We start from the raw sequence: 12,933 nt of genomic DNA, 5'->3' as shown, positions 1-12,933 counted from the left end.
CTTTACAAACTTCCCTATGAGATGGGTAGTTTAAATATAATCCCCATTTTAGAAGTGAAGAAACTGAAGCTCAAGTAACTACATTAAGATTATATAGTTTGTGAATGAGGAGGGCAGACTTCCCAGTTCTTTTCATCTTAAATTCTTATACTATAAGAATCTTATACTGAGACTTAGCTAGACACAGCAAGCATCCTAAAGTATTCCTCATCCTACAAACTTCATTACAATTGGTCTTGAGTTCTTACATATTTTATTGGAATTTAGCTTTTTGAATGTTTGTACTTTGCTTCCCCAATTAGATTGTTAGTTTCTTGAGTTTAGAGGTCTATTGGCATTCTTGCCTGGTGTTTGCCATAGTGCTTGGCACATAGCAAGCATACCACAAACACTTTTGTAGACTTAATTGAATTGATTCCCATTCATCTATACAGGGGAGCTTGAAGTTTCCCCTGAATATTTTTGTTATTGTTTTTGTTTTTAACTAGTCTTATTGTTTGCTAAATAAGGAGGAAAATAATATGTTTCATGAAAAGTCACAAAAGATTTCATTCTTTTTAAATTTTAAAAAATCAGACCAAAAATCATGACTAAAATTGCCTGCTTATTGAATTTAAGATTCAAAATTCAATTTTAAGATTCAAAAATCTTGACAAGCCCCCTAATAATTACATACTGCTTTAAAGTCTACAAAATGTACATTTATCCTGTAGGATGGCAATTTGTTTTTATTGTGAGGATAAAATGGCATAACATTTGTAAAGCACTTTACAAACCTTAAGATGCTATATAAATGTTGGTGATGAGGATATTGATGGTAATGATGACAGTAACAGTGATAAAGATGAAGAAGGAGAAGGAAAAGGAAAAGGAAGAGGCGGAGGAAGAGGAAGAGAAGGTAAAAGAATAACAGAAAGAGGAAAAGGAATTAAAGCAGAAAAAGCCCAGGACTTGGAGTTAGGATATGTGTGTTCTAGTTCTGCACCTGCCATTTACTCATTGTATTTCCTTTGACAAGTTATTTTTTCTTTCAGAATCAATTTCATCATAACAGAAATGAGAGGATTATATTATATTTGAGATATCAAATACACAGCTCACAATATTCCCTAATTTAGTTGGAAGTTGTTTAAAATATAACAAAAATATTTAATAAAATAAATAAAAAAGAACAGAATATAGATAATATTAGTATATAGTTTTCCAAGTCAATATATAGTCTGCAAGTATATCTATGTATGGTTTAATGGTCCTGTTTCTACTTACTTTGATATCACTTAATTGGATATTTAATTTGAACACATAAAGTCCATGCTTCTGTGGCATGGTTTGGGGGGCAGGTAGGTGGCACCATAGTGTGTAGCGTGTTGGCTCTGGATCAGATTTTTCTTGAGTTCAAATCTGACCATAGACACTTATTAGCTGTATGATGTGGGCAAGTCACTTAACCCTGTTTGCCTCAATTTTTCCTGTTTAAAATTAGCTGGATGAGGAAATGGTGAAATATTCCAGAATTTTAGCCAAAAAAAACCTAAATGGGGTCACCAAGATTCTGATACAACTTAAAACAACTAAACAGTAACTACAATTTTATAGTTATAAGAAATCAGACCAGGTAGATACTTCAATTACATCTACTGCAGCTGGATCTATCCTAATAGTGAAATGCCAAAAAATTGCAAAAATAAGACTTTTTATGACAGTTATCAGTTTTTAACTCAAAAAGGGGAAGTTTGTTGACTCAGATATAAACACATCTTCCTTGTTTGTCTTTATATTATAGCACTGACCAATAGCAAAGGACTTTACATTTGTACATTAATTTGTGACTCTTCTGTATTTCTTCTTTTTTGAATTTATTTTAGATTTTTGTTTCTTCTTAAATTATGCTTATCAGATTCTCTCTCTTCCTACTATTCTTTCCCTATTTACTGAGAAGGCAAACAATATTCCATCAATAATACATATGAAATCACACAAAATATATTTCTATATTAGCCATATCTCAAAATAAAGTAATAAGCAAGTAAAGAAAGAAAGGGAGGGAGGGAGGGAAAGTGAAATAGAGAGAAAGAGAAAGAAAAAGAGAGAGAGAAAGGGAGGGAGGGAAAGATGAATTACACTTCAATTGCACTCAGAGTTCTTCAGTTCTCTTTCTAGAGATGGATAGAATTTTTTGCTTCATAAGCAATTCATGAGCATTCCCTTTGGAATTGTTTTGGATCAAAGTATTAATCAATATTGTCAAATCTTTCACAGTCAATTATCATTACAACATTGCTGTTACTATACACAATGATCTCTTGGTTCTTTTCTTTACATTTTCATTCTTTATCAGTTCATATTAGTCTTGCCATTTTTCTTTTCTTGAACCTGCCCACCTTATCATTTATTATAGTAAAATATTACTCCATCACAATCATATGCCACAACTCGCTCAGCCATTCCCCAATTTATAAGCATTCCCTCAATTTCCAATTCTTTGACACCATGAAAAGAGCTGTTCTAAAAATTTTTGCACATGTAGGTCCTTTTCCTTTTTCTTTAATTTGTTTGGGATTTAAACCTAGTAGTGGTATTGATGGATCAAAGGGTTTGCACAATTTTATAGCCCTTTTGGCATAGTTCCAGATTGTTCTCCAGAATAGTTGGACCATTTTATTACTAGCCAACCCTTCATTAATATATCAATTTTTCCTCATGCCCTCCAGCATTTGTAATTTCTAATAGGTATAAGGTGATGCCTCAGAGTAGATTTAATTTGCCTTTCTCTAATCAATAGTGATTTAAGGCATTTTTCCATATGAATATAGATAGCATTAATTTCTTATTCTGAAAACTGCCTGTTCATATCCCTTAACCATTTATCAACTGGGGAATGATTCTTATATAATTTTTACTCTATTCCCTATGTATTTGAGAAATGAGACCCTTATGAAGAAACTTGCTGTAATTTTTTTTTTGTTTGTTTGTTTATGGTCCCTTTTTGTAAAATGTAATTTCCCTGATTATCTATTTTAGTTAAGTCTATTTCACTCTCCTTACTTTTTTTAGTCCAGCTGAAGCATAACAGAGTCTGCTTCAACTCTTTATTTTAATTCTGTGTATCTTTCTGTTTCAAGTATATCTCTTGCACACAACATATTGTTGGATCCTGGTTTTATGGGTTAGCTCATCTCATTCATATTCACAGTTATGACTAGTAACAGTGTTTCCCTCCATCCCAGTTTCTTCTGTTTATCCTGTGTCCCTCCTTCAAAATCTTTGTTGTTTCTGACCACTGCCTCTCTTATTCCATCCTCCCTTTATCATCCCTCCTCACATTTCTTTTTTACTGCTTGCAATATTCTTTCCTTGACCTTGGAGCTCTGGAAATTATTGCTGGAAGTTTTCATTTTGGGAATCTCTTTTTAAAATGATTGGTGAATCCTTTGAATGTTTATTTTGCCCTCTGCATCTAAATACATCTAGGGTACCTGCCTCCCCCCCGCCTTTTTTTTTTTTTTTTTTTTTGATCTTGGCTTTCAGTTAGTTCAATAATTCTTGCATCATTTCTCTTTGATCTATTTTTCAGGTCAGTTGTTTCTCCAATGAGATATTTTACATTGTATTCTATTTTTTTTTCATTCTTTTTACTGTTTTATTATTTTGTGAACTTTCATAGAATCATTAACTTCCACTTACTTTTAAAGGATTCTTTTTTTTCCACTGAGCTTTTGCACCTTTTGTTTTTCCTTTTGGTCATTTCTACTTTTGAAGGAGTTCTTTTCTTCATTAGATTTTTGTGTTTCTAGATCATTAGATCACTTCTGGATTTTATTTTTTTAGGTCTTGTTTTCTTCTTTACTCTGATGAAACAAAAGTGTAAATATTTTTCTCTATTCTTCCTGATAACTTTACCAAAATAATATGCAAAGGCATAAAGTATTCATGAAAAATTTCAGCAAAGTAGGAATATTACTTACCATAATACATAATGTTCATATTAAATAAATGGCATTTGAATAAAAGATTTAAAGTTAAATGGAGGTTAAATAATGTAATCCTACAAAATATATGAGAAGGAAAAAAATTGAAGAAACAACAAATAATTTCATCAAAGAAAATGATAACAATCAGACAATTACTGAAACTCGGGATAAAGTCAAGATCATCATTATGACGGGATTTATATCTTGTTATTTATTTCTAAAATCACCCTTAAAAAAAGATGCAAAATACAATCTTATTCCCCCTGAGGCAATTGGGGTTGTGACTTGTCCAGGGTCACATAGCCAGGAAGTGTTAAGTGTCTGAGACCCGATTTGAACTCAGATCCCTCCAGGATTCAAGTTTGGTGCTCTATCTACTATGGCGCCTAGCTGCCCCACAAATACAATCTTTTTTCAAATTAATTATTTTGAAATGTTGATAGCTCCTCCTAACTACAACAGCCATCAGGATTTTAAAGATTTTAATTTGAATAGACATGTCAGTTCAATCCCATGAATCTTTTTCTGAGCATTTTGTGCAAAAGGGATTCTCCATAGCACTGAAGGAAATACCAAGATGAGTAATTGAAATTATTTGAGGCTTGTCTAGAACTCTACCTTCAAGTTGTGGTAGAACATGTAGCTAGAAGAAGAAACACAAACAAGAAAGTTAGGTGGTAACACTCAGATTATCTAAATTTATTAGACCAAAGAGATGGTGAGATTCACACTAGTGCTTAAATTATTTTTAGGTTCAATGATAAATCAGAGGCTCTATAGAAGAATTAACTCATTTTAAGAACAACAAAAAGGGTTTTTTTTCAATTCACAAATAATTATTTTCTTTCCTTCCATCTACCTTTAAGAGAGAAAGAAAGAAATTGAGAAATAGAAAGAAAGAAAGAAAGAAAGAAAGAAAGAAAGAAAGAAAGAGAAAGAGAGTAAAAAAGGGAGAGAAAAGAGAGAAAAAGAACAAAAGAAAAAAGAGATAAGAAGGGAAGGAAGAATATAAAAATACAATAATAATCATCAATATACATAGTCAAGCAAAATAAATTCCCATGTTGGCTATGGGTGTCTTCTTCTGCACTTAAATCTATCTCCTGAATGTTGATTTCCCATCCTTTTACATATTTCCAAGTGGATATCTTGGACAGATTTTAGTCTCAGCATGACTCAAATGATTCCCTAAAAACTCACTCCTCTTTCTAAATTCCCCATTTCTTTAAATGACATTGCTATCTTTCCAGTCTCCCAGGTTTATAATTTTGGAATTAGTCTGGTTTCCTCATATCCATACTTTTTCATCAGTTGACAAATCTTTCTGTTTTACCCTCCAAATCTCTCACATCTGATCCCTTCTCTCTCTTCATACACACATTAGTTCAATCTCTTTATCTCTTGCCTATATGACATACAACCAATTGATCCCCAGCCTCAACTCTTTCATCACTCCTGGCTATCCTCTCCAGGGCTGCCAAAGAGGTATTTCTTAAGTGAACATCTAACTGTGTGCTTCACCCAGTCAATCAACTCGAGTGGCTCCTTATTGCCTATATGATAAATTATAAACTCCTCTTTCAAAGCTTTAAAGGCCTTCACAACCTGGTCCTAATCTATCTTATCATTCTCAGTATGTATTACTCTTACTTCAAAACATTCAAGTCTACCAAACTGGTCATTTCTCTGTTCATCACACATAACACTCCATCTCCTTTTCCATATACTTTTGCAAAAGCCTTTCCCAATGCTTAGAATGCACTCTTTCCTATTCTAGGGCACTTAATGTTCCTCTCTCCAGGAAGATGAAAATCAAGCAGTAGCTTTTGCTTGAAATCTTTTCTAAACCTTCTAACTGCTAGTGAGTACCCCCCTTGTCAAACTATATTGTATTTAACTCTGTAATAATTATTTTATTTAGTATTTTATATATACACACATATATATATGTACACACACACACACACACACACATATATATATATATATATATATATATATATTTGTTTTCATAATCAGAATGTAAATACTCCTTGCAAAAATAAATCATTTTATTCTTGGCATTTATATTTACAATGCCAGACATAGTGCTTGGCATGAAATACATATTTAATAAATGCTTTTTGATAAGTAATTTACACACACACATACACACACAAACAAACACACACACAAACCCTCTACCCAATCTCTGATTCTACTAGAGAATAACTTAAGGAAAGCAAGTTAATATGTTAACATTAGCATCTTGTGTTAAACCTATCATTTGTTTGTTTTTTAGTTTTCAAAATAGATTTTACATTACAGTACATGAGGAATGTACCTCTTTTATAATAAAATTTCTTGCAGTTTTTTTTTTATTTCTTGTGTTCTCTTTGGAAATTCCCCCACTTTAATTCTTGAATAAAATTGAAATGAGGAGCAGGAAATATGCTTTTCCTTTCTAATTTTTTTTTCTTTGCAAATGAAATTCAATTCATGACCAATGAATAATGACAATTTTTAGTCCCTGATGGTCTGATACTGTGTGAATTCTGGAATTGACTGCCATTTCCAGAGTATCCATGGTGACCAGGGTAGCTCCAATGAAATCCATTAATCTCACTGTGATTAACTGTAAATCCCCAAGGATCTTTTTTTTTTTTTTCCTCCCAAGGATCTAGCAATATCTAATTCCTCTCCATGAGTAATAGTGTATGATGCACCTCTCCCTACTGCCTTTAAAAATGTGCAACTCTAATCAACAAATATCCTTGGCAAAACCTCATTAGTGATTAGTTAATTAGGATACCTGTCCCAGGCAAGACAACATTGCAATATGTCAAATGACCCTTTGCAAGATATAAATAAAAGGTCTTAGAAATGCCCCCACACTCGTGGGTATTTTTGACACCTGTGCAAGAAATGTTCAAGAGATTTTAATGTGGTTAAAAAGTTAGCTGGAAAAAAAAAAAGTTAGCTGGATATTGTAGAGGGCATAATGCTGAAGGAATTTTAATTGCATGGAGTCTATTTACAAGCCAGCTTCAAAGTCTTATATCACTCTCATGATTAATATTTCAGAGGGCAATGATTTGTATTTGGGTCCTCCGAGTCTTACTGTGGGAGGATAAGATGGTAAATTACAGGTTCTTAATTGAGGAATCAAAGTATTAATTCCTTATGGAATTGAACTTGGTGGAAATAAACAATAAATAAGGGTGGGATAACATTTGTAAACAGTAAATAATGGGAGTTTGAAACTCCCATATTAATCTGATTCTTGCTCTAAGTAGTCTTCTTCTTTGCCCATTGAAGATTAGAAATCATCCTTGAAGAATGAAACATGACTTGATTGAAACTATAACTTTACTCTCAATTTGTGAGCTGTTACTTTTGCCGACATCAAGGATTTCTCTAATTAGAGAAGTAATTGAAGCAATTCATTTCCATCTGTATGTTCATTAATACCAGAAAAACAACCAAAACACTTTTTTTTTTAATGGACATACTTCTGAATATAAAAAATTGTAAATTCTTTTTGTAAGAGTTTATTTGATTAACTTCTCATTTGGTTACCCTTCATTGTTAGTTTTGGATTGTAAAGAAAAGAATGATCAGTCTTAAGGATCAGAAGAACAAAGATCAAATCAGCATTAATTCTAGTTATGTGGTTTTGTATAAGTTCCTTAAACTCACTGGGACTCACTTCCTTCCTCTGGAAAATAAGGATAATAATATCCGTTACTCAATTGGACAAAACAACAAGTATTTATTAAATATTTACTAGGTGCACAAAACCTTGCACTAGGTTCTGAGAATAAAAATTTAAGAAGGAAGCAATCCCTGCCTTCAAGGGATTTACTTGCTCCCCAGCAAAGAGTGGGGAGTAGAGGTTTGAACCCAAATTCACTGACTTTGAAGCCAATGCTGAGGAGAAGGCTGGAGAATCCAACTATAAATAGAGGAGTATTTAATTGATGTTTGAAAGATTTTGGTGGGGAAGGGTATACAATCTATGATTTCATTGGCACAGAGAATTCCCAATGATGATACTCAATTTGTCTACTCAGTTTGAAAATTAATGTCTTAGAGAGTTTTCTATATGTGGAGAATTAAGTGGCTTACCCAACAGGACACAGAGAGTATGAATCAGAGGCCAAGCATGAACCCAGGTATTGATTCCAAGGCTTTTCCTCTATCCACCATATCATGGTTATCTTTAATGTCAAAGAAGTGGGCATGTGGGGGGAAGTGAGGGTCAGGTAGAAAAAGTCTTCTGTATAAAGCTGTAGCTAGGCTTTGTCAAAATTAAGGTGAGAAACACACATTTTGAAAACCTTATAGCATTAGATAAATGAGTTGTTATTATGTTAATGGCAATCAGTATCATCAAGATAAGTGATGTCTACTCAAAGCATAAGATTCAGCATTCATTTTCTTAATGCTCATCATAAAACACATTCCAACAGCAACGGTGACCTTTTCTCTCTTCTTCCCCAAAGACACAGTTCATAGAGTATCAATTTTTAAAATATAAATTGTTTCCATTTGCTTTCTAAATTACATATTTAAGGACACTTGTTAAGGATTGCACCTTGGAGTTTGTAAATACAGACAGATAGATACATACTTACAAATAGATATGAACAGATAGACACACAGAGAGAGATACATACATACAGATAGAGCGGCAGAGAGGCAGGTACATAGATAGATAAGCAGACAGACAGCAGACATAGAAACGCAGACAAATAGATAGATAGACAGAGGAGGATAGACAGGGAAAGAGAGAAAGAGAGACAGAGACAGAGAGGGGAAAAGGGAGAGGGGGGGGAAGAAAAAAAGAAGAGAGAAGAGAGAGAGAGAGAGGGGGGGGGGGGAAGGAGGAAGGAGGGAGGGAGAGGGGGAGAGATAGGTAGACAGACAGGGCCAAATGAACAGACAGGTAGATAGACTGAAAAACAGACAGACACAGACAGACAGATGAAAGAAAGAAAGAAAGAAAGAAAGAAAGAAAGAAAGAAAGAAAGAAAGAAAGAAAGAAAGAAAGAAAGAAAGAAAGAAAGAAAGAAAGAAAGAAAGAAAGAAAGAAAGAAAGAAAGAAAGAAAGAAAGAAAGAAAGAAAGAAAGAAAGAAAGAAAGAAAGAAAGAAAATTTAATAATCCTAACAGTTTATCATGGGACAGCTAGGAAGCAAAATGGTTAGAGTACTTGGCCTAGAGTCAGGAATACCATCTTCCTGAATTCAAATTGTTCTATTAATGATTTCAGAAAATGCAATGATAGCTTTCCTTTCCACTCCCTCCACCTCCCTGCTTGCATTACTTGCATTCTTTAACACCTAACTCTTAGGAGATTAAAAAGAGAGTATAGTACAGATCACAAAAGAATTTTGGCTTTAGAGTCAATGGATCTAGATTCAAATCCTTGCTCTTTATTCCCTGTGGGGCTGTCATAAGGACATTCCCCTAGGGGGAAGTCATGTAACTTCTTAGTATTTCAGTTTCCTGATCTGTAAAACGAGGAAGGGATTTCACATATCTCTTCTTGCACTGTCATTCTATTGACACTTCTACATTCTATCCTTAGTCTTAACACTTCTCAAATGTGGTAAGCTTTTATGGTTGTTCAGCCCTCTTTCAGTTGTGTCCAATTCTTCATTAACCAATTTGTGGTTTTCTTGGCAAAGATACTGGAGTGATTTGACATTTCCTACTCTACCTCATTTGAGAGATGAGAAAGCTGAAGCAAATAGGATTAAGTGACTTGTCCAGGATCATATAGCTAGCTAGTCAGTCTAAGGCCAGATTTGAATTCAGGAAGATGAGTCTTCCTGACTCCAGACCTAACTTGCTATCCCAAATTTATAGGCAGATTTAGATAAAAAAAAAATATAGCAATATGTATATAGAGTACTTATTCTGGAGTCAGGAATATCATCTTGAATTCATATGTATGTGTGAATATACACATATAAATATATATGTGGAAAACATATGTACATGCAGGTATTTATATATAAAGGTATATTATATATGTATAAGTGTATCTATACATACATGCACATGTGTTTTTGTGTAAACCAATATTCTATAGTTTTAATTAGCTCCCATCCAGGTAACACAATAAAGGGGAGAGAGTGAGAGATGAGTCTATGTGTGATATACTTTAATCTGAGGATATTTTTAAAAATCATATAATATAATTGTGAGTTAAAATGCCAACATAGTGCATCATCCTTAGTACCCATCTGCATCATATGACAGTTTCATTCTACATAACCTGAAAGTGATGTACTTATCATTTCACAGTATTCATATTTTTAATTATCCTGGATGCTCTACATTTAATTTGCTTTAGCAGATTAAGACCCTATTGTAATATAATAAGATGATGTTTTTGTATGGTGGGATAATAAGACAATGGCAAACTTTTGTTTTTTTATAATGAAAGTCATATTACTAATATAGTTTACACAAATAGGGAATCAAGACAACAGTGAACTTCCCTTGATTTTTTTTTAATCCATTCATTTACTGTTGAGCCTTTGAGGGGCTGAATTACAGACCAAGCTAATTTAGTCTAAATGTCAGAAGTTGTCTGAGTTTCATTTCCCCTGTAATTATAATCTCTAGCATTTATTTCTTGTCTTCTTTTTCAGACAGTCATACTTTCCCCTGACTTTTATTTTTTAATTGTGTTCTTTCTCTTTTAGGTCAACTCAAATCAAAACATATTCTTGGGATAATGCCCAGGTTATCTTGGTTGGGAACAAATGTGACATGGAAGATGAACGAGTCATCTCAACAGAGAGAGGCAAACATTTAGGAGAGCAACTCGGTAAGAAAGCAACCAAAGAAATTTTTGCTGTTCACAGTATCACACAAAAAGAGCACCAGCTCTAATTGTCAGGGTGGATTAAATGAAATTGAATCTCTTAACAGTGGAAAGCTATGCATCCTCAACAAATGATCATTGCCTTTTCTTCAATTTTTCCTTATATTCAAGCCCAATTCGCAAAGAGAAAAAGATGGCTATAATTTTGCAGATGAAATCATGTACTTAAAGTGTTTTATAAACCAGAAAGTACAATACAATTGTGAGCAATGTAAACTATCCATGAAATAGTACAAAAGTCAGTGGAAGGCCTTCAGCTTTTCATAAGACCTCTGTGGAGGACTTCCTAAAGAAGGGAACAAAGATGAAATCTTGTGGATGAATTGTTCAATCAGATTCTGGAATCAGATTCTATAGGCACAAAGAGATCTGGTAGTTAAATTTTTAATGTGAGTATTTATTGCTGTTCAATCATTTCAATAGTGTCTGACTCTTTGTGACCCCATTTGGGGTTTTCTCAAAAAAAATACTGAAGTGGTTTGACATTTTCTTCTCCAGCTTCTTTTTCAGATGAGGAAACCTTGGCAAACAAATTTAGGTTTACATAGTTAGTAAGGGACAGAGACTGAATTTGAACTCAAAAAGAAGGTCTTCTGTCTCTAGGCCTGGCTCTCTCATTTACACTTCAGAAATCTACAAACTGCAAATCAAGGCTTGATTTATTATTGACTACATTGGCCAGACTTAAGAAAGTGATGTAGATTGTTTTCATAATAATGCAAATCAAATATATAATTATTTGTACTTTTTTTTTCCCTTGGGAAACTGGCTGTTAAACATTTACTAGAGTACCATAATGTGATCCATAATGGTAAAGATATAAGCTGTCTAAATGAGATCATGGATTCAGTGAAGGAATTTTATAGGCTGGACATCTGTCCTTTGCTCTCCTTAGCTAGAACTATGTCCACTTTGATCTTTGCATTTCCCTTGTACCCTACCTCCATTGTTGTACTTTGGCTGATTAGAGTTGTTCCCAGGTGTTACAGAAAATTCCTTCTTGTAAAGATAAGATGAAGAGGGAATCAACAAATAAGGGGAAAGAAAAGGGATATTGCTACAAAGGGGAAATCCAGATGAATGTATTCGTTCAACTCACATTCATCATTTATCAAGTACCTGCTATATGCTATGTATGATGCTAGCCTTTGAGTGGGCAGACCATACAAAAAGACTTCATGTACTATATATGATACTCCAAGAAGACAAATTGTTTTTTTGTGCTCTTCCAACATTTAAAGATGTCTTCATTACTGACAAGACTTTGGAATCTTGTATAAAAACCTCCCCCGAAACCCCTGATAGCTTTAAGAGGAGAAATCCCAAAATGACTGTAAAAACCAGCCATATTTTCTATAAGCTGCTCAATGAAATATTTCTGAGAAGTTCCTGAATCACAAGGCAGGAATGTTTTGTGTTCCTTGCAAGTTCCCCCAATTGTTTCTAATTGATCTTTTTGCTCTGTATTCAATAAAAATCAGTAGTTGCCATAGTAACCATTGTGTGATACCCTCCTAGCATACCTTTTTTCATGTGGTTTAGTCTTTTTCCCTCCATGACCATACATACCTTCATTAACTGAAATGATATGAGCACCAATGCAAAGCAGATACTAAACCCTACAAAGTCCAAAGTCAAGCTTTAAGCATTTGTCATCTTTACAAACTGACAGATAATACCCCTTGGCAAAAAAAAATATTACTAAAAAAGATGCTCTCTTGAAAAGGAAAAGTTATTTCCAAATATTGGCATATGATTCAAAATAGCAATGTTCTGTTGATCTCATTATAACTCATTTTATGTAATGAAAAATCTTTTATAATAAATGCTTTCTTTAATTCTTTCCCATGTAGCATTCACAAGAACCTGACAGCCAAATTGCAACTGAATTCTTTAAGATTATTATTTCATGTTACCATGAAATATGTCTTGGGGAGAGAAGGATTGCTTTTCCTTTTCCCAGGCTTTTCAAATTTCACCATTCTAGAGACCCTGTAATAATAGATGTAGCTTGACATCTGTGTCCCTTGAAAGATGCCTTATTTTTCCAGTGGGGCTAAAGCAGGAGTTCTCATCTTGTTGT

The 12,933-nt window shown here is 33.6% G+C and overlaps 1 protein-coding gene across 2 annotated transcripts in view; it reads left to right on the top strand.

Moving 5' to 3' along the window:
* The window catches only part of RAB3C (RAB3C, member RAS oncogene family), a 311,932-nt gene that overhangs the window by 267,004 nt on the left and 31,995 nt on the right, over window positions 1-12,933 (top strand). For both annotated transcript variants that reach the window (XM_074282466.1, XM_074282465.1), the window contains exon 4: window positions 10,669-10,793. In XM_074282466.1, coding sequence (XP_074138567.1) covers window positions 10,669-10,793 — 125 coding nt within the window. The remainder of the gene's footprint in view (window positions 1-10,668; window positions 10,794-12,933) is intronic.

The sequence above is a fragment of the Sminthopsis crassicaudata genome, chromosome 1, assembly GCF_048593235.1.
Source record: "Sminthopsis crassicaudata isolate SCR6 chromosome 1, ASM4859323v1, whole genome shotgun sequence".
In the NCBI taxonomy this organism is placed as follows: domain Eukaryota; kingdom Metazoa; phylum Chordata; class Mammalia; order Dasyuromorphia; family Dasyuridae; genus Sminthopsis; species Sminthopsis crassicaudata.
The sequence above is the reverse complement of the archived record's forward strand: the minus strand, read 5'-3'. Positions and strand labels throughout refer to the sequence as shown.